Raw genomic sequence first — 23,245 nt, forward strand, 5'->3', positions numbered from 1 at the left:
TGCGCTTCTCTCGAGCATGAGAAAGTAATGCAACTCTTCTCGAGGCCAGTAATATTATCAGAAGCGTTTCTTTTGAGAATAGCGCAAAATGATGAGAAGTGTTTATATTCCTAGTAGTTTCAAGCCACCAATGTGCATGCTATGGTGAGCGCTTGTTTGACGCTTGGTTTGCGTTGCACGAACGATACCTAGAGGTGCGATTCTTTTGAGGCAATACTAAATAACATGTAACATGATATTTGATACTTGCAAGTGTTGTCATTGTTGTTGTTTCCATGCTGTGCCAAAGATATATTGATGTTATTAGATATGGAATAATGGTGCTGGTGCAACATGTATATAATCGACTGTAACTGAGTCTATGTCAATTTCGAAAAAGGCCACCGGAATAGCGTTCCAGGTAAATTTTCAATGCATTGACATGAAATAAATTGCGACATACGATTGTTTTGCGAGGGCAAGAATGAATCATCAATCAATTATCGTCAACTGATTCTACAATGAAAAAACCATTTCAGAGATTATTCTACTACAGTTAACATTGTTTATTTTCGGTCTTCATAAGGGCTTCGTTGGTGCCTTTGAGAATGCATCAATGCATTAAACTGACGTTATGGCGAAGCAGACGTTAAGGTTGTGCACCAAAAAATTATTTGGGAAATACCAAGCATCTTGAATGTCTTACTGGAATGTTCTAAGTTATTTGGGTTCGCGTGCCAGTCGCAAAACTGCCTTCAACTAGGATTGCATTTGCGCTAATATTGATAATAATGAAGCATTGCTACTGTTTTCGAGGTTGTTATTAACAAAAAGAGTTTATTTCGCTTGTTTAGTCACCAAGGAAGTAAATGTTCTGGAATTTTGTATGTAACTTCCTCCACTAAGGGTGACAGCTGCGCTTCTCTCGAGCATGAGAAAGTAATGCAACTCTTCTCGAGGCCAGTAATATTAACAGAAGCGTTTCTTTTGAGAATAGCGCAAAATGATGAGAAGTGTTTATATTCCTAGTAGTTTCAAGCCACCAATGTGCATGCTATGTGAGCGCTTGTTTGACGCTTGGTTTGCGTTGCACGAACGATACCTAGAGGTGCGATTCTTTTGAGGCAATACTAAATAACATGTAACATGATATTTGATACTTGCAAGTGTTGTCATTGTTGTTGTTTCCATGCTGTGCCAAAGATATATTGATGTTATTAGATATGGAATAATGGTGCTGGTGCAACATGTATATAATCGACTGTAACTGAGTCTATGTCAATTTCGAAAAAGGCCACCGGAATAGCGTTCCAGGTAAATTTTCAATGCATTGACATGAAATAAATTGCGACATACGATTGTTTTGCGAGGGCAAGAATGAATCATCAATCAATTATCGTCAACTGATTCTACAATGAAAAAACCATTTCAGAGATTATTCTACTAAGCAGTTGTTTCTAAAAATTCTCAGCATTATAGAATAATATCCAAAGGTATAAACAAGCGACTTATATAAAATAACAGCGGAGTTCTACGTCAACAATGCGGTTGTATCTTGGACACAACCTCCTATAATTTTTTTGTATCCAATATTGGATGCATAAAACCTTGAGTCTCCAACGTAACGCTCTCGTTCTTGAAGTCACCCAAATATTTATTTATTCATTCATTCACGATGGATTCAGATTCCACTTCAAACAAATGATCTCTAAATCAACGATAGTCCTACGTCACCCTTGCGGTTATACCATAGATATAACCCACTTCCTGTTTTTTGTTCAACTTTCCTCGGCATGGTTGTGTCGCATGCTCTCACCAGTAGATCTGTCAACTTTTCTGCGTTCCAGTCTGAAGCTCCGCTGTCTAAACGAAGTGCTTCGACTTGTCGAAAGTATTCGTCTTCCATTTCCGCTCACAGCTTGTTGTCCTCCGTACTAGCACGCGGTTTTTTGACTGATTCTCTACCGGATTCTCCTATACGAGAGACACTAGAAGTCAGACATTTCGGTTGCTTCGTCAATCTCTCGCAACATGCCCTTTCTCACCGCATTTCCTGCACAGCTCAGACTTGTCGGGGGCAGTGCAGGTTCTTGCCTGATGTCCAAAGCTCATGCACTTGAAGCAGCTCTCCATCCGCTTGGCCACCCGAGGCACAATCTTCAGCGAGCAAACTGACCAGCCGACTTCACCTCGACGATCAAAGCATCTCCCTTATTTCGCTCGCATCGGGGCCTAGGTTTTTTTGTCTTCTGTTCTTCTTTTTTTTTTTCTTCTTCCGTTTCTCCGTCAGGTTATCGACGCCACCCACTGCCTTCACCTTCCTTCTTATTTCCCAGGTTATCATTTTTGACCTTCTTCAGGTCTTCTTCGTCACTTGGGGTATCCCACTTCCATTTGTCCGATCGTGGATTTCGCGGCGTCTTCGGCGTCTCCTGTATTTCGACGGACATCTTCTTCCTTGCCTCAGCGAGTGTCTTTTCCACAACCTCTGCTCGCGTTATCATCTCATCTCGTTCACGGTCAGCAGCCGTAACGGCCGATTTGATGCTTGTGACTAAATGTTTGATCTTAGTGTGGACATTGTTTTTGTCCTTAATGAACTCGTGGAGTTCGTTTACTTTCTTCTTGACCTCCATCAAGCTTGTCCTCCCGCCCTACAGCCCTTCTAAGGGAGTGGTGGTATTGGCTTTATGCGTTAGCACTTGTTTTAGGCTAAACTCTCCTTGTTGTAGATCCTGTTGATGTCCTAGAAGATTATTTTGACGTAGGACTACGTCTAACCGGAATATATAGGGGGTGAAATGGAAATCTAGGCACTGAACAAGTAGGAAAAAATGCAAGATTTGGAACGCTTATAACTCGAGCATTTCTCAATATATCGCAAAGGTTTTTGCATCAATTGATAGGAAATATATCTACGCATCTATCATAACGAATAACATTTCATTTTTCGTGAGATAAATAATTGAACAATTGTGAAATATCAAGCATTGTCCAAATACACTATGTGCCCATTTTTGATTGGTCCATTTTGTGCTCCTCAAATCGTACCGACCAAAACGGGCAACCAGAGCAGCAGCGAAATAGAATGAAGCACGATTGGAAAGGAAAAAGAAAAAAAATGAGGGAAACATTGGTCGCAGTCTCACACATGCGTAATTCTCGAGCCAGCCAGTCAGCTTAAAAATCCCCTCTCCGCTGCCGTAACGATCATTCTCATCCGAACCGTACACCACATTGTTTCGCATCACCTCACATCAACAAACCAACACAAGCAGCCATGGTTGGATAAGGCAAAGGAGGAAAAGTGAAGGGAAAGGCAAAATCCCGCTCGAACCGTGGTGGTCTGCAATTTCCCGTAGGTGTATCCGCCAATTGCACCGGAAAAGGTAGCTAGGTCGAGCGCGTTAGTACCTGTGTACCAGTCCACCTAGCCGGCGTTATATAGTTTCGGCCGCCGGAGTGATCGAGTTAGCTGGCAAAGCTGCTCGCGACGATAAGAAAACCTGCATTCGGAACAGAACACATTCGGTTCGGCGGACATCCACGAGTACTAAGTTTTCTAAATTGGAACCATTCCATAAAACAAGGCGCTTTTCAGGGCCATTAAACCTTCCAAACAAGAGTTTAGGAAATAAAGTTCAATGCTTTCTAAAACATTATCCAAAATAATAATAAAACACAAATTGATGTTTTCATAATTTGTTTGCCAGGATCTGATGAGTATGTGAATTTGGCAGTTGTTCTGAGCTTATTGATAGTTGGGGACTTTCCTGATTATTCAATTTTCACCAATTCTTAAATTGTTTCGAGATTGAAAGTACAGTAATCTACAATTAGTTCGACATTTAGCTAATTGGACGGACATGTAATGTGACTTATTTAGTTGGACATTTTTGTAAACATAGAGATCCAAATTATGATCCCACATTGAAAGTCGTCACTGTACCACTGTCATCGCAAATGTTCAATTACAGGTTAAAATTACCTCCAATCCGGCACTGAGTGGTGGTAATGCGACGTGCCATTGAATGTAATTTACTGTAAAATATGTCACAAGCTGGATGGGAAGAAATTTTCCAACTGTGAAAGCTGTGGCGAGTGACAACAAATCGCTAAACAGGAAGGTTTAGCCGAACAAGATGGGGATATCGAGTGATAACAAAACAATAAACTCTTTAGACTTTTTGTGATCCTGAAAAGGACCTTTTTTAGTCTGTATGTGAATCCAACGAGCGAACAAATCGTAATGAATGTATTTTTTTGCCATCGCTCCCTTTTAACGCTCATTCGTTCGTCTCGTTGGACCCGCCCCTTTGGCTGAGTCTGTCGATTTGTCTCTATCCTGTGAGTGTGTACCGCTAGAGTATAAAACACGCGGACCCCAAAAAAATATCTTATTTTCTTTCAAACCGTAAACCCGTGTGGTTGTACGGCATCGGCATCGTGTACTCAACAAAGGAGGAAAAGAGAAGGGAAAGGCAAAATCTCGCTCGAACCGTGGTGGTCTGCTATTTCCCGTAGGTGTATCCGCCAATTGCACCGGAAAAGGTAGCTAGGTCGAGCGCGTTAGTACCTGTGTACCAGTCCACCTAGCCGGCGTTATATAGTTTCGGCCGCCGGAGTGATCGAGTTAGCTGGCAAAGCTGCTCGCGACGATAAGAAAACCTGCATTCGGAACATAACACATTCGGTTCGGCGGACATCAAGACAACAGGCAGTTGCAGCGAATGGCGAGTGGCAAACGCAATCGCAAAACGGCATCAGGTAGCAGAAGAAAAAAGTTTGTTCTTTATACAAACTGCTTTGGTGGCAAATCCAGAACAAGGCGGCATCGAGGGCGTTCGAAATGGTTTTTTTCAAAACCACGAGTACTAAGTTTTCTAAATTGGAACCATTCCATAAAACAAGGCGCTTTTCAGGGCCATTAAACCTTCCAAAAAAGAGTTTAGGAAATAAAGTTCAATGCTTTCTAAAACATTATCCAAAATAATAATAAAACACAAATTGATGTTTTCATAATTTGTTTGCCAGGATTTGATGAGTATGTGAATTTGGCAGTTGTTCTGAGCTTATTGATAGTTGGGGACTTTCCTGATTATTCAATTTTCACCAATTCTTAAATTGTTTCCAGATTGAAAGTACAGTAATCTACAATTAGTTCGACATTTAGCTAATTGGACGGACATGTAATGTGACTTATTTAGTTGGACATTTTTGTAAACATAGAGATCCAAATTATGATCCCACATTGAAAGTCGACACTGTACCACTGTCATCGCAAATGTTCAATTACAGGTTAAAATTACCTCCAATCCGGCACTGAGTGGTGGTAATGCGACGTGCCATTGAATGTAATTTACTGTAAAATATGTCACAAGCTGGATGGGAAGAAATTTTCCAACTGTGAAAGCTGTGGCGAGTGACAACAAATCGCTAAACAGGAAGGATTAGCCGAACAAGATGGGAATATCGATTGATAACAAAAACACAACACCAAAGGTTCTTTTCAGAACCATTAACATATTCATAAAGAGTAAACAGTAAACTAATCCATTTTTCAGGTAGATAGGTAGGTATTCACGTAGGTGAAGAAAATAAAACAATATATTTAAAATATATATTTAACAAAAGCTGTCCCCTTTGCATAGTCCTACGTCACTCCGGTTATGTCCCCGACATTACCCACCCGTCTTTTTTAATAGGGTTCGCTATGGCTGTCTGGTTGCGAATTGGTGATCTCTGGAGCTTACCGCTCCTTGCGAACACGCTCGCCTCTCCGGTTGGTGTCTTTATTCTCGTCTGTTAAGTTTATCGATCGTATTCATGGTCTGTTGGGTCCCAACTTCGGACAATATCCGTTCGTTGTACATAGTCGCTATAAGTGATCCCATTGTTATCTATGCAAGCAGTGAGGCCATACAGGGGTTGACACTGTCCTTCATATGGATCGTGTTCAGAGCCAGATCAGCGCAAGTCAGGAATGTGACATCTGATGCCTAGTACCTAGTGCCTGAGCCTGAGATGAGCATCGAACGTACCCGAAGACTTACCAAGTTATTCCCGGACGGGGGCAATCGCACTATTAGCCCACACGTTTCAGGAAGGTGTCACCCTTCCTTACTCAGTGAACAGAATAGTATGACTGTAGCCTTTAGCGTCGAATTGAAATCGTAACGTGTCCGTTTTCCATGTCGTAATCAGGATCTTACTGGCGTCGATCCTGATGTGTTCGGCACTCGTTTCGTTGCTCCTGTACACGGGTTTTCCCCGCGCGATCTCCATTAGGCTTTACCGCGCCCTCGCGTTGTCACCCGATTAGTCGCCTCATACGACAGGGACAGACCCAAAGTGCTATTCTAGGCCAGCAACTCCACGGCGTGGAAAGGGATGTGTAACGGAGTGTTGATACTAAGGCTTCCAAGGGGAGTTGAAATCACTGGCCTCGCTGATGATACTGTGCTAACTGTGACTGGTGAAACATGCGAGGAAGCCGAAATGCTAGCTACTGAGGGGTTTGGAATCGTTGAGAACTGCATGACTAAGAAAAAACTCCATATTGCTCACCACAAAACCGAAATTGTGCTAATAAGCAACTGCAGAAGGGTGTAGCAAGCGAAAATACATGTAGGAGGACAGGGTATAGTTTCCAAACGAGAGCTCAAGTATCTAGGAGTTATTATTGACGACCGATTCAACTTCAAGAACCATGTAAAGTATGCTTGTGGAAAGGCGGCTCAATCCACCGCAGCTCTCGCAAGAATAATGCACAACAGTGCAGGACCGAACAGGAGTAGCAGACGTCTTTTGGCCAGTGTATCAACTTCAATACTCCTGAGGCACGAACTACTAAATGAAGCAACCTTACCGTTATTGACGATTGATGCAAGATGTGTGTACTCTTGAATCCTTTGCTTTTGCGCACACTGAGATGTGTTTTCCTAACACGGAATACAAAAGCGGGCACTGTGGTGTTAATCTCCACTGGCATTGCAAGCAAGCTACGAAGAATTTCGAGGTCTGGTCATTGTCAGGGCTGTCAAATACTCATACTAATGAGTGCTAGATTTTCAATTGTCAATAATGTCTTATAGAAAAGACAAACGAGCAGCAGACGATTAAACTTAGGTTCTGATGTTAGTACTCACATCGTATCAACACATCATATCTACAAAACTACTACATATTAAGAACATACTGTAAAATCCGCTTACCTAGGAAGATTATCGCCGTTGCTAGCTCTAGTAAAAGACTCCAGAGCATCGTTGATTTCTTGGTTATTTTGGCCATCTGTATTATTCGAGATATCGTGTTCACTTGGATCGTTATTGCTCACAAACTCCAAGAATGAGCTGTCCCATGCAGGTAGTGACTGAGATAGTAGACTGTATTTTTTTGACTGTGCGTCCTCAGTTTTCTCGAAATCTTGAAAGCAATTGCGAAGGCACATCATTTTTTTCTCGAGTTCCCTGAGGGTTTCCCGCTTCTGCTCCAGTTCTTGTATCATCACTAGCAAATATTGTTCTAAATCTTTCGTATCATCGCATACCATTTGCTGATAGAAATAAGTCTGCTGTTCTAATCCATTAGTGTGAGACCTCATTCTGAAAATTCTTCTCTTGAGAAACTTCAGTCGCATCAACAGTTCTTCTCTTTTCGAAATCCATTCGCTTTCTTCTTCTAGATACTGAAATTCCAAATCCTCGAACAGTTTCCTGTCGTTTTCTAGTGATTCTGATACTCTATCCAATTCATTTTGGATAGCTTGGTCTTCTATGATCATTTGTTTTAAACTAGAAAAAATGAATTTACAACATTTTTGTTATTGTCATAATGAAAAAGTAATTTACCTTTCAGTCTGATTTTGTTTGATGCTTATAGTTTGTTTTAGTTTTGCTTGTTGAGTTTCTTGCATCACTCTGCTGGCATTTCGTTGCGCTTCGAGCCGATGAATTTGACTTTGAACTTTCATCAAATCTTGTTCCAACTGATTAATTGCAATATTTTCTGTTGTCAGTTCTGCTGACAAAAGTGCCTCCTCTAGATCTAGCTAATATAATACAGAAATAATATTAAAATTTTAAGTTAAATATATTTTATTCTCACATCTCGAAAAATTTCATCTTCTTCGCACTGCAATTCAGCTATCATCCTCTTAAGAATTCTGATGTCTTCAAGGGTCCGATTTCGCCGAATGTTTAAATCATTCAAGATATAATTATTGTTATCCATCAAACAATCATTCTTCGTTTCCGAATCTATCGTATTCTCACTGTTCATACGAATTTTGATTTCTTCTTTAATTTTCTTCTCAAAATCATTAATTAAACTATCATATTCGTTTAGTTCATAAGTTTTGTTTGCATTTACGCATGTTCTTATCTTTGTCCGTGGACTTTGTGGCACTTGTTTCAGAATATTTTCATTATTCTGTATATAGGAGTTTTGTGAGGGCGATTCCATTATTTTTTCTTTAGTTATACTTTCTTGCGACAGTCCTATGTTGTTATTCACCACAAATGTGAGTGAACTTGCCGTTCTGGGAGTGGAAGAAACATCTGTGCTGCGCTGATGTTTTACATTGAGAGATTTCTCACGAGGTAAAGATCCGTTTGTCTTAATTCGATTCTGTGCCATATGAATCGACGAAACTAGCTTCGTACAGTTTTCTGAGTTATTCTGTTCATACTCTGCACATATCGTTAGCATTTCTTCAACATCATCCAGTTCCGATGATTTGTTAAATGTGCGATCGGTTGATCCAATTAGCTGTTTCGTCTCTAAGTTTGACACCATTTTGAACGGCGGTAAATTCACGTATACTCGATTACTCGTCGAATCTTCCGCCATACTGATAGAACTTTTCCAGTCGAAGACTACCAATTAATTTTTGGAATCATCATTTCGAATACTTTTCAATAAAAATGCTATCAATGAAGCCTGTCAAAACATTTTATCTTTACAATTATGTTTCAATGGTCAGCCTTTATTAATGTTATAACTAAATTCATCAAATACCATTAATCCAGAATAAATCACATGGTTTTGTATTATGTTTAGCTCTTTAATTTGAAAATGAAATGAAAGTTTTGAGATTTATTCGTAAAGTAACAAACAACACTGGAAGAGTTCATATTCAGTTCACAGCAATTATATGTTCCTATAAAAGTAAAATAAATATAATAGTCTAAGCTTCGCTGCGAATGATGGGTAAACAAAAATATTAAATATAAAAAAAGCAAGATGACGATGTTTGAGAATTAAGCCCGAAGATGATATATATATATATATATATATATATATATATATATATATATATATATATATATATATATATATACATATATATAAGTTATATATATAAGTTACGGACAGGTGTGTCAGAGAACCCTACAATAGATTATCAACAGCAGCTGCATTGCCGCCACCCATGGCGGTATCAAATTCGAACGGCCTAATTGCCGCCAACAGATAAGCGCGCGAGGTGCAGATTCAGCGATCCCGGAGACTGGAAATGGGAACATAAACATCTCGACAGCATCGGTTCGCATCATCGGATAAACATAAACAACGGACGGACAACAAAAACGGCATGGAATGCTGACGAAGTGTTTTGTGATTAATAAAAGCTTTTGGAAAATAAAATCTAGTTAGTTCTAGTTAGGACCTGGCGCAGTCAAGTGTTAGTTTTTTAAAAAACCCGAACGTTGCCCAGCAACTATAACTGGCGCGTGTCGGTAGTTGGTGTTAGAAGTTGTGTTTCCAGCGTTGCAGCTATTTTCGGCGGATTACCGAAAATTTGTGGAACAACAACGAGGCACCCGAGCCACGCTCTATCAGCCACCGCGACGACAGCATATCGCCAAAGTGAGCAGTGATTTCGTTGGAGCTATTTTCGGCGGCTTACCGAAAATTTGCTGGACAACAACGAAGCATCCGAGCTACGCTCTATCAGCCACCGAGACGACAGCATATCGCCAAGGTGAGCAGTAATTTGTAAGTAATTTATTAAGATTAGCTTATGTAAAAGTGCTAGTGTTAAGTTTTCTCCCAACCGAGTGAAAATTGGTTGTATATATTTTTTTTTGTGCAGACATAATTGATTACTGATTGATTGATTTAAAGTGTTAAAGTGTTAGTTATTATTACCGAATTGTGTGAATTTAATCAATTTTCGAAGAAAAATTTTGCAGTGAATGTAATTAGTTGTAATTATTTTATTCAACGATTTTTTTGTGAACTTCGTGAATTATAATTAATCAATTCAAATTTTCCGGTGAATTTCGTGAATGGCATTAATTTTTTTTTAGTTGCTGAATGAAACATTATCTTTTTTTTTTTTAAAAAGTGAATTCAATTAAATTTCCCTTGGTGAAAAAGTTTTATTCATTCTGAAATAAACCACATACGGTCTGTTTGTTTTTTGTGTTGTTATTCAATAAAAGAAATTCAGTGGATTCCTCGAAGTTTTTTTTTCGTTTGCTTTAACTCACCAGTGCATTGAATAGTGGGAATTTATCAATTTTGTTCTCCGCACGCAAACGTTCCAAAGCATTATTACTACTGATATAAACAAAACTCCAATTTTGAAAAATGGATCCTTACCAGCTCCAACAACGTGTAGCTGAATTAGAAGCCGCGGTTCAGGACCGGGATGACCACATCCAGCAGCTTGAAATAGAAGCAGCAGGTGCCGCTCACGCTGTGCAAGCTGCTCGCGTAGGTCAAGCAGCAGCAGCAGCAGTACCTAACATTAATCAAGAATTATCTCCAGTGGAGAGGATTTTGAAATCCTTACAGACTCCACAGATAATTAGGGATTTGCCATGCTTTGATGGCAACCCAGTTAAACTTCATAGCTTTATTAAAGCTATTGATAATCTTATTCCTCTACTTGAAGCCGCTAGGAATACCCCCGTGTATAGGGCCTGGATACAAGCAATAAGAGCCAAAATTCAAGGCGAAGCAGACAATGTACTCGAACTTTACGGGACAAATTTAGACTGGCCCGAAATAAAAAACAACTTGATAACGCATTATAGCGACAGAAGGGACGAAGTGAGTCTTAGCAGAGACTTGTTCAAACTCTTCCAAACGACCACTGTCGAAACTATCTACGGAGAAGTGTGCAACATTATCTCTCTTCTAATCAATTTGTTGAACTTGAGCACAAATAATGAAGAAGTTAAAGCAGCAAAAAGTGCGCTTTTCCAAGAAATGGGATTGAAAGTGTTTTTAGCAGGTTTAAAAGAACCTCTAGGACCTATAATAAGGGCCCAATCCCCAAGTTCTTTAAAAGAGGCTCTAAGATTGTGTCTTGAGGAGAAGAATTACAACTACGTAAAGCACCCTTTTAAACAGACACCAGTGGTTCCCCCGAGACCAATTGGTACACAAAACAGAATATTTCAACAACCCCAGCACGTCTACCAACCCCCATTAAGGAATTTTCCGCCACCCGGTCTAATGCCATCGACATCTCAACCGCCTCCAAGGCAATTACAACCTTACCGATTCTCTCAACCACTTCCAAGAAATTTACTTCCACCCCGCCCAGATACTACATCTCAACCCCAACCAAAGCCGGAACCAATGGAGGTAGATCCCTCCTTACGTTCACGACAAATGAATTATATAAACCGACCAAGAACAAGTGCACAATTGCGTTATGGACCACCAAGGTTCCGCAATGAGGAATTGAGAAATACAGAACATAATGAATACGAACCATATTATTATGACCCTTATCATTATTATTATGACTATGAATCAATGTCTGATTATGAACCTGAATCGGAACAAAAAGATGAACCAATCCCGGAACAACAGCAGCCAACTGAGGATTCGGCGTGCGACGACCTAAATTTTCAAATGGTCGCGGTGAACCCTCCCGTGACTTGAATAATTTCATTCCATTTATAACTATACAAAGTACGAAGGGACCATTGAAATTCCTGATTGACACCGGGGCGAATAAAAATTATATCAGCCCACGGCATGTAAATATTGAAAAATGCAGATACACTCAACCATCACAAGTTACAAATGTAAATGGTACTTTTGTGGTGAATCAGTTTGTAGAATTTAACCCATTACCACAAGTACCTAGTTCTAAGAAATTACTTTTTATGTTTTTGAGTTTCATAGTTTTTTTCGATGGGTTGATAGGATATGAATCTCTGCAGAAAATTCAAGCTAACATCATGACAAATGTCAATGAACTACATTTCCCATGTGGATCAAAAATCAAGACGCTCAGAAAGCATGCTGAAAAGGTACAAGTTCGACTCAATGCTAACGAAACAAAAATTATTAAACTACCAGTAATCTCGAACGATGGAGATTTTTTCTTAGAAGATGACCTCAATATTTCCCCTGACATCGTCATTCACTCAGGTCTTTATCATGCTGATAAAAATAAAGCATTTCTCTTAGTGACAAATCGCTCAGCAGCATTTGCAGAAATTAGCGTTTCCAATCCTATTGATGTTGAAATAAATAATTTTGAAACATTCCATATGTTCGAAAAACAGGCCAACCAAAAAATGAACTTGCTAAATGAACTTCGTATTGACCATTTGAATGCAGAGGAAAAATCCAAACTTTTGCACGTGATCTCGAAGTACCAAGATGTATTTTATAAGGAAGGCACTGATCTTTCATTCACAAATGCAATTAAACATAAGATTGTGACTAAAGATGAAATACCTGTTCATGCTACAGGTATCCTCATTGCCACAAGCAAGAGGTTCAGGAACAAATCACTAAAATGCTTTCACAAGGAATCATACAACCAAGCACATCCCCTTGGTGTTCGCCAATATGGATTGTGCCCAAAAAGTCAGATTCCTCAGGCAAAAAGAAATGGCGACTTGTTGTTGATTACCGTAAAGTAAATGAAAAAACGGTAGATGACAAGTACCCATTGCCTAATATTACTGAAATTCTAGACAAATTGGGAAAATGTCAATACTTCACGACATTAGATTGAACCTCTGGGTTTCATCAAATAGAGGTTGACCCACAGGATGTGCCCAAAACAGCTTTTTCAGTAGAGCACGGACTCTACGAGTATCTTCGAATGCCATTCGGGCTTAAAAACGCCCCAGCCACGTTTCAAAGAGTCATGGACCATGTGCTGAGGGATTTCATTGGAAAGTGTTATCTTGTATATATGGACGACATAATTCTATTTTCAACATCACTCCAGGAACATTTGGAAAACCTCAAGAAAATTCTTGAAGCTTTGCGAAAGGTCAATTTAAAAATTCAGTTGTCCAAAAGTGAATTTCTAAAGAAAGAAGTTTCATTTTTGGGTCACATAGTAACAGATGAAGGTATCAAACCAAACCCTGACAAAATAGAAGCCATAAAAAATTGGCCCGTTCCAAGAAATCAAAAAGAGCTAAAAGGATTTTTGGGCATTTTGGGATACTACAGAAAATTCGTTCGCGATTTTTCCAAGATTACTAAGCCTTTATCTTCACAATTGCGTAAAGGAGAAAAAATTGAACACACCCCATTGTTTTTGAAAACTTTTGAGTTTTGTAAATCATTGCTTACGCACAGCGATGTTTTGCAATATCCGAACTTCGATAAACCGTTTGTTTTAACCACTGATGCCAGCGACTTTGCTCTTGGCGCCGTGCTATCGCAAGGCCCAATTGCATATGCATCCCGCACGTTGAAAAAGTCCGAAGAGAACTTTTCGGCAATCGAAAAGGAGCTCTTGGCAATTGTGTGGGCCTGTCAGTATTTTCGGCCGTATCTGTTTGGGAGAAAATTTACTCTCTACACAGATCATCAGCCATTGACATATGCCATGAATTTGAAGACCCCCAACTCTAAATTAGTACGTTGGAGATTGCAACTCTCGGAGTTTGATTTTGAGATAAGACATAGGCCAGGAAAGCAAAATGTCGTGGCAGATGCTTTGTCCCGAATCGTACCTGAGATGGATGAATTGAATATAAACGACACCTCCTCCGACAATGCAACAGTACACAGCGCTGATACGGATGATTCCGAATTCGTAGCCTGTACTGAACTACCTGTAAATGTTTTTCACAATCAGATTATTCTTCGAATCTGAGAAGATTCTGAGACATACGAAGAAGTTTTTCCGAATGTCCATAGAAGGACCGTAACGAAAGTAATTTTTGGAGTCCCCGCAATTTTAAGAATTTTCAAGGAATGTATGGATCCACGAAAGACGAATTGTATTCACTGTCCTGAAAGATTAATCGGCATAATTCAAACTGTCTATAAAAACTATTTCAGCAGGTGCAAAACATTTAAGGTAAAAATTTCGCAAAAATTATTACACGACGTTCAAGATGAAGCCGAACAAGACCAAATTATTGAAGATACCCATGAGACTTCTCATCGAGGTATAAAGAAAAATCACAGCGAAATTATTAAGCACCATTATTTTTCAAAAATGAAGGCGAAAATCCGAAAATTCATCATTCTATGCAGTATTTGCAATAGAATGAAATATGAACGGAAACCATACAAAGTGAAATTGGGTGAAACACCAATTCCCAAGCAACCCCTCGACATTGTTCATGTCGACATTTTCATTTCGCAACCGAATTCATTTTTGAGTCTGGTAGATAAACTATCAAGATTCGGGTTTCTAATTCCAATAAAATCCAGGACAACGATGGACATTAGGAAAGCCATCGTAAAATTCATTTCACAGTATGGGTCGCCGAAACTTATCGTTTCGGACAATGAACCAGCCCTGAAATCAATTGAAATCAGAAATATGCTGGATAAATTAGGTATTCAACAATACTTCACTCCAACAGATCGCAGTGAAGTAAATGGAATCGTTGAACGCTTCCATTCGACTTTAAGCGAAATTTATAGGTGCAACAAACACAAGTACGAAAACGTTTCTAGTAAAGAAATGTTTTTAATATCATGTAGTCTATATAACAATACCATCCATAGCTCCACTGAATTGAAACCAAGAGAAGTGTTTTATGGAATAAGAGAGGGTGAAGAAAGGCCCCTTGACCATGGCAGACTTCTAGAATATCGCGACAAATTCTATGAGGAAACAGCAAAACAAATTACCAAAACACAGACGACGCAACACAAACAGCATAATGCCTCCAGAGAAGATCCCCCACCATTAGGAATGGATCAGGTAGTCTATAACAGACGACAAGGCATTAAAGCTAAAACCAAGAATTGGTTCGAAGCTGCTCTTGTAACGGAAGACAAGAACCAACCCTACATAGACGAAAACAACAGAAAATTACACAAAGCAAAAATGCGAAGAGTAAGAGAATAGCGAGAGTAACCTTTTCTCATTCAAAAAAAAAAAACTATCATAAAAACAATTATAATATCAAACTTACTTCCTCGAACAACATTCTAATGTTTTTTTTATTTTATAGGCGACGATAATCATGGACATCAAGCTAATTTTATATCTTGTATTTTGTAGTAGCCCACTATGCGCAACCAAGATGGTTATCACGGATCTTAGCAACAATCCCGGATTGCTCATATTGATAACAGGAAATAGCTTTTTAAAAGACGGCGATCACAAAATCTATCATATGATAGACTTAGAGGACTTTCGGCCAAGTTTCGATAAACTGCAAGTCATTATCGATGGACTCGCCTCGTTTACAGACTATTCAGAACTTACGAATATTTTAAAAACTAAATTTAGTGATATTCAAAGTCTCTATTTCGGCCTTCTCCCAAGAAAACGTACCAAAAGAGTATTACTAAATTTTGTAGGAACAGGAATAAAGGAAATCACAGGAAATATGGATCACGAGGACTTCATTGAAATCTCTAACGATTTGAATAAACTGAAATTCAACAACCAAGAATTAATCACAGAAAACAACAGGCAAATAAAAATCAATTTAAGGATGCAAGATAGAATAAACGACATTATAAAGCAATTGAAATATCAGCAGGCATTGATAACAAAAAAATTTAGTAGGGAGTAGAAACGAAACAGGCTACAGTAGGGATTTGAAAGTACTCAAAGAAGTGCTCAATATCAATGTAAACCTCTATCATTTGAAATTCCATATTGAATGCATCATAGAATCGATTCATTTAGCAAAACAAAAAATAATATCAAAACACATTTTATATCCAGATGAATTAGAATTTGCTTTAGAAAAATTAGAAGAAAAGGGAGTTGCTATCAACAACTATGAACAAATTTATGAAACATCGCTTATTTTAATCAGTCAAAATTAACATTTGTTATAGAAATTCCAGTAATTGAAAAAGAACCTTATAGTTCTTTAATTTTAGAAACAATACCAAGAGATCACAAGACACTTAAGTTACCATCGAAGATTGCCATCATCAGCACAGGAAAGACATATTTCATCACGAAAGACATATTTCATTTCTAAATATCATCGCTTATTTTAATCAGTCAAAATTAACATTTGTTATAGAAATTCCAGTAATTGAAAAAGAACCTTATAGTTCTTTAATTTTAGAAACAATACCAATAGATCACAAGACACTTAAGTTACCATCGAAGATTGCCATCATCAGCACAGGAAAGACATATTTCATCACGAAGGAATGCGAACAAGTCGAAGGAAACAAAATCTGTACTAAAAATAGCGTTTTGGACTTCAGCAAAGATAATTGCTTTTCGAAACTTCTACGTGGATTACCAGGTAACTGCACTTTTGAATCATGCAGCACGGACAATGTGATTAAATCCATAACAGATAATCATGTACTAATCAAACAAGAAACTTATTCACATGTGACATCCACCTGCGGAATTACTGGAAGAAACCTAACAGGAACGGCCCTTATCGAGTATCATAACTGTTCCATTCAAATAAACGGCACTAAAATATTTACACAAAAATCCTCAAATAATAATCAGGAGCCACAACTCAATATAGAACTATTGAATCAAACGCATCGGGACGTTGCGTCTCCAAGGGGGGGGAGTAGTTACGGACAGGTGTGTCAGAGAACCCTACAATAGATTATCAACAGCAGCTGCATTGCCGCCACCCATGGCGGTATCAAATTCGAACGGCATAATTGCCGCCAACAGATAAGCGCGCGAGGTGCAGATTCAGCGATCCCGGAGACTGGAAATGGGAACATAAACATCTCGACAGCATCGGTTCGCATCATCGAATAAACATAAACAACGGACGGACAACAACAACGGCATGGAATGCTGACGAAGTGTTTTGTGATTAATAAAAGCTTTTGGAAAATATAATCTAGTTAGTTCTAGTTAGGACCTGGCGCAGTCAAGTGTTAGTATATATATATATATATATATATATATATATATATATATATATATATATATATATATATATATATATATATATATATATATATATATATATATATATGTGTTATAGTTGCTGGGCAACGTTCGGGTTTTTTAAAAAACTAACACTTGACTGCGCCAGGTCCTAACTAGAACTAACTAGATATATATATATATATATATATATATATATATATATATATATATATATATATATATATATATATATATATATATATATATATATATATATATATATATATATATATCATCTTCGGGCTCAATTCTCAAACATCGTCATCTTGCTTTTTTTATATTTAATAATTTTAATATATGAATATATGAAAATGGATTTCTGTCTGCCTGCCTGCCTCATTCTTATGGACTCGGAACCTACTGAAACGATCGACATGAAAATTGGTACGTAGGGGTTTTTGGGCCCGGGGAAGGTTCCCCCTCTGTAAGGGGGGAGGGGGGGGTAGCTGCCATACAAATGGAAACACAAATTTCTGCATTACTCGAGAATTAATCAAGCAAATCAAATCAAATTAGACATATTGGGGTTTTGGGGTGCAATAAACGTTTCTATGGTGGTTAACTAATCCTCCCCTTTCTCTTATGGGGGGGGGGGGGGGGTGTGGCCATACAAATAAAACACAAATTTCTGCATTACTCGAGAATTAATCAAGCAAATGAATCCAATTGAGGTATGTGGTTTCAGGATGCAACTAATGTTACTATGGTGGTTCCCCCTCACCCAAAGAGAGGGGCAGCAGTCATTCAAATGAAAAACAAATTTCTGCATAACTCGTAAAACTAATCGAGCACTAATGGAACCAAATTTGACATGCGAAGATTTAAGGGGGGCACGAAACGTTTCTATGGTCAATGGACACTCCTTCCTCCTCTCTAAGGGAGAAGAGCGAAGGGGTCTGAAAAATCTTGAACGAAAATTGTGTCTGAAAATAATCTTATATTATAAGGATGAGTTTTGGTAGAAGTACTACGATTTTTTTAGTAAAAGGTAAATTCAACGGGGTCGATTAGAAGATCAATCAATGAACAGTTCTGCGATTGGACTCATGAACTTGAGCCTAGTAAGAAAACGTGAGTGTTTGAAAGTATTGATAACAAAAACAAATTTTGGGCGGGACGAAGTTTGCCAGGTCAGCTAGTATAACATAAATTGATACTGAACCTACGGGTCCGCGCCACAAACGAGGGAAAATGAAAAACGGTTCACCGTTGCAACATTTGGTTCAAATACGAGCTAACTGAACATGAGAAAGCACATGTTCGTGTATCGCGAATTATCATTATTAGAATGGTCCAGTTTTGTTCAATTGAATCTACAATAACAAAATCAAAACCGAAGCATTTCTTTTTTTTTGTTTAGCAACGGCGCTCAAAAGGACAACATATGCAAAAACCTCTACTCGAGTATCATAATGTATTTTATATGCAGTGTTTTGTAAGAAATTATTGAACACTTACTAAACTTGCAACACAAGATGCATTTGCTTAGATTATACACAAACAAATTTAGATAAAAATATAATTGAAATAAAACTTCATAATAAAATGCAGATTGCATTTAGCACTAAAAAATATTTGACATATGGAAAACATTCAGAACACTCAGAAAAAAGTAACTGTGACTACACTCGGTAAAATAATTAACTACACTTGGTGAAATAATTAACCCATTAACGGCCAAGTTGTGAAAATTATTTTTTTAACAAAAGCCATTGGTGTAATTTTGATTATTAGCGTTACAGAAACCCCAATCTTCAAGAATGATTTTTTTCCGTTCTTCCGTTTTTCGAAAAATGACACAAAATCAAAAAACCACCAAACAAAAACATTTGACAAAACCCAGGGTACGTTTATGACAAGATAGTCTGGACAGACTCAAGGTGGCTACATATACACTGGAGAAAACCATTAGTGAAGGCAGCTACCAAATCTTTAGTAGTTGAAACATTGGTAAAATATACACATTTTTTGTGCATATTACCAAAATTCTGTAAAACTGATGTCAGATGCAATTTACATCCCTACCAATGATTCGTAAATGTTACTTCATAGCAAAAATAATCTCTAATATGTTCATACCTACACTGGAGAAAAACTTTAGTAAATGCAGCTACCAAATCTTTAGTAGTTGAAACATTGGTAAAATGTACACATTTTTTGTACATATTACCAATCTTCGGTAAAACTGATGTTAGATGCAAAGTACATTCCTACCAAAGATTCGTATATTTTACTACATAGCATTTGTAACCTTGTGTGTTTTCATGCCTAGCAAATGTGTGTGCAGTCGCCTTTTTTCTACTAGAAGCGAAGCGATTTGGAGGTAAACGTTTTGTTTTTGCTCTGATTCACTATATCTAAATATCTTTTTTCAGCTTCTAAGCGTAGATAACAATTTATTTACATATTATATGGCACGTTGGAGCAGCGTAACAGTAACGAAAATCAACGAGTGGAAAAACTAAAATTAATCAACAAAAATAAAATCCGTGCTCGCTTGTTCGTAAGGATTTCACCAACAGTACTTCCTCGCGATCGAATTTTTCAGGTAAACAGGTTCATGATACAAGCCTCTTTTGCTAAAATCCGGAGTACCGAAAGACAAAATTCTTTCACTATTTTAACCCCTCAGGAAGCGGCGTACAGCTGGGATGGAGAAATCTGACTCCGATGAGATTTGCTAGACAACAGCTGGACAACAGTATAATTGCTTATGTGCAATTTGGAATTCGGAGGTAAGTATTTTGTTTTCATTAAATATAAACTTGAATCCGTGGACCAATAAATCTGTCATTATTAAACCGACGAATCGCTTTTGTTCGACCAATATTGCTCCAATATCGGTATAACAAATCGTAATTTTTGCTTGACATATTTGCCTACCAATTGTTTTTCGTAAAATGTACCAATGATTAGTAGGGTCGAAAATCACTAAAGAATTGGTAACATGTACCAAAAAATTGGTCATATTTACTAAAGATTTCTCTCAGTGTAGCGACTGTGTGTGCAATCGCCATTCCTCTAGTGGAAGAGAATCGATTCGGAGGTAAATAATGTTTTGTTATGATTCATTTTTCCTAAATATTTATCTTTTTCAGTTTCTAACCGCAGAAAATAATAACGAATGTTTTACGCAGGCGTAAAACGAGGAGCTGATAAGTGATAAGGAGCGAAATGTTTTGACGTAGGACTACGTCTTTCATTTCTATACCGGGGTGTAAAATCAAAGTTTCGAAAACGAAAGCGTTACGCCGGAGACCGAGATTTTGAGCGTTAATAGCTCCTAAACAACTGAACGAAATGGTATGATAAACACTTCATTCGAAAGATAAACACCCTTAAGGCTGATTTAGACGATGCCAGTCAGCGCTCTAGTTGAGGTATCCAGTGAACAGAGAACAGACACTCTGTCCAAGTTACTTGTACCAGTATCGAACAAGTAATTGGCCTCTAACTTGAACAGAGTGTCTGTTCTCTATTCACTGGATACTTCAACTGGAGCGCTGACTGGCATTGTCTAAATCAGCCTTTATTCTCATTTACGGCCGTATCCGTATATTGATTCGTCGGATACGATACGTCGTCAAGGAAAAAGCTATCCTCATTTACGGCCGTATTTCTGTGTACTAGATTTTATTTTGGTTATCGACGGCAGATATTTTTCTTGTTTACACTTCTGTTCTGTTTTGATTTGAGATTCGCAGTCTTCAAGTTTTCAAGTGAATCATAAGGTGTTTTGACGTAGGACTACGTCTTTCATTTCTATACCGGGGTGTAAAATCAAAGTTTCGAAAACGAAAGCGTTACGCCGGAGACCGAGATTTTGAGCGTTAATAGCTCCTAAACAACTGAACGAAATGGTATGACAAACACTTCATTCGAAAGATAAAATGTCTACGCGTTCTATACTTGTTACTTTTTGATCCAAAAACTTGTTTCAATAGTCGTAAAATTGCTTTCAAAACAGGCTATTGAAATCACCAATCGGTATATAAGCGAGCGCCGCTCGGAAATCCACTCAGTTCTAATTGAACAGCAATTGGAGCATGTTGTCGCTGTTGTGGTGAAGCTCTTCGTTTATCATGAAAGCGCGGACGGTGTCACCAAGAGGCTGTTTGTGCACCCTAGGCCAGAAGGGAATCCATCAGGAGGAGAGTGATGCCACAAACGGTTCCCCGGGAAGACATCGCTACACACACATACACGCGCGGAATTCTCTCCGTTTGGATGCCATTCAGCATCGAGAAAGTTCCGGAAAGATCTAATCATTTCTGGAAAATAATCTGCCAGTTCCTCTGGGAATTTAAAAATACATTCATGTGAAAGAGTTTATTTGAATGTTTTCTATCCATGTAACACTGTGACCAAATATGTTTCAATCAAGTACTATTAACAGGTGGTTGTCGAGTTAGTATTAACCACTGGTGGGCTTCCAGTATCGAGGAAATGTGGAAATATCTAATCGTTACTGAAAATAATCTGCCAGTTCCTCTGGGAATTTAAAAATACATTCATGTGAAAGAGTTTATTTGAATGTTTTCTATCTATGTAACACTGTGACCAAATACATTTGGTTTTGTGGTTTTTCAATCAATCGCAATTAACAGGATAGCTTCTGAAGATTATTCTTCCCCATCAGTAGGATATTTCCGTATCCAATATTGTATGCGCCCGCAATCGATTAGTACTCAGTCGCCGAAAGTTCCGAGCTCAGAGAGTTCATTCCCCTCTAGTTTGCCTTACAAATTGCCATCGTAAACCACACTTTCTCTCGATTCAATCACACACAAAAAGCATACTTAAGCGATATTCTGGTGGTGAGACACATTCATTTTTCGTGAGGACATCGACAAGACAACATTGTTGCCTAATGTGCTGGAGGAGGTGGACGGCGAAGGATCGACACATACACGCGCAGAATTCTTTCCGTTTGGATGCCATTCAGCATCGAAAAGTTCAGGAAAGATCTAATCATTGCTGGAAAATAATCTGCCAGTTCCTCTGGGAATTTAAAAATACATTCATGTGAAAGAGTTTATTTGAATGTTTTCTATCTATGTAACACTGTGACCAAATACATTTGGTTTTGTGGTTTTTCAATCAATCGCAATTAACAGGATAGCTTCTGAAGATTATTCTTCCCCATCAGTAGGATATTTCCGTATCCAATATTGTATGCGCCCGCAATCGATTAGTACTCAGTCGCCGAAAGTTCCGAGCTCAGAGAGTTCATTCCCCTCTAGTTTGCCTTCCAAATTGCCATCGTAAACCACACTTTCTCTCGATTCAATCACACACAAAAAGCATACTTAAGCGATATTCTGGTGGTGAGACACATTCATTTTTCGTGAGGACATCGACAAGACAACATTGTTGCCTAATGTGCTGGAGGTGGTGGACGGCGAAGGATCGACACATACACGCGCAGAATTCTTTCCGTTTGGATGCCATTCAGCATCGAAAAGTTCAGGAAAGATCTAATCATTGCTGGAAAATAATCTGCCAGTTCCTCTGGGAATTTAAAAATACATTCATGTGAAAGAGTTTATTTGAATGTTTTCTATCCACTATCTACACTGTGACCAAATATTTTTCAATCAAGTACTATTAACAGGTGGTTATCGAGTTAGTATTAACCACTGGTGGGCTTCCAGTATCGAGGAAAATGTGGAAATATCTAATCGTTGCTGGAAAATAATCTGCCAGTTCCCCTTGGAATTGAAAATTACATTCAAGCGAAAGAGTTTATTTTAATGTTTTCTATCCATAAAATATCCATATAATACATTTGGGTTTGTGATTTGTCAATCAAGTACAGTTAGCAGGTTAGCTTCTGAAGATTATTCTTCAGAACAAGGTTTTTCGTATCCTATATTGGATGCATAAAACCTTGTGCCTCCAACGTAACGCTCTCGTTTTCGAAGTCCC

At 38.3% G+C, this 23,245-nt stretch overlaps 1 protein-coding gene and 1 long non-coding RNA gene across 7 annotated transcripts in view; one reads left to right on the forward strand and one right to left on the reverse strand.

The window, feature by feature from the left end:
* Positions 1–18,911, reverse strand: part of LOC129763034 (pleckstrin homology-like domain family B member 1) — a 162,330-nt gene extending 143,419 nt beyond the window's left edge. For 2 of the 4 annotated variants that reach the window (XM_055761749.1, XM_055761751.1), the window contains exons 1-4: positions 18,776–18,911; positions 8,086–9,139; positions 7,830–8,029; positions 7,194–7,772 (exon numbers count right to left, since the gene is read on the reverse strand). In XM_055761749.1, the coding sequence (XP_055617724.1) occupies positions 7,194–7,772; positions 7,830–8,029; positions 8,086–8,829 (1,523 nt within the window). In that variant the 5' untranslated portion in view covers positions 8,830–9,139; positions 18,776–18,911. Of the gene's footprint in view, positions 1–7,193; positions 7,773–7,829; positions 8,030–8,085; positions 9,140–18,775 lie in introns of those variants that run through there. The other 2 variants (XM_055761750.1, XM_055761753.1) reach the window with 2 other exon arrangements.
* Positions 18,912–20,243: 1,332 nt separating this feature from the next.
* LOC129761099 (uncharacterized) overlaps positions 20,244–23,245 on the forward strand; it is a 39,723-nt gene continuing 36,721 nt past the window's right edge. For 2 of the 3 annotated variants that reach the window (XR_008740429.1, XR_008740428.1), the window contains exons 1-2: positions 20,244–20,363; positions 20,416–21,177. This is a non-coding gene — a long non-coding RNA (uncharacterized LOC129761099). The remainder of the gene's footprint in view (positions 20,364–20,415; positions 21,178–23,245) is intronic. The other variant, XR_008740430.1, reaches the window with a different exon arrangement.

Source organism: Toxorhynchites rutilus, chromosome 1 (assembly GCF_029784135.1).
Source record: "Toxorhynchites rutilus septentrionalis strain SRP chromosome 1, ASM2978413v1, whole genome shotgun sequence".
Lineage (NCBI taxonomy): Eukaryota > Metazoa > Arthropoda > Insecta > Diptera > Culicidae > Toxorhynchites > Toxorhynchites rutilus.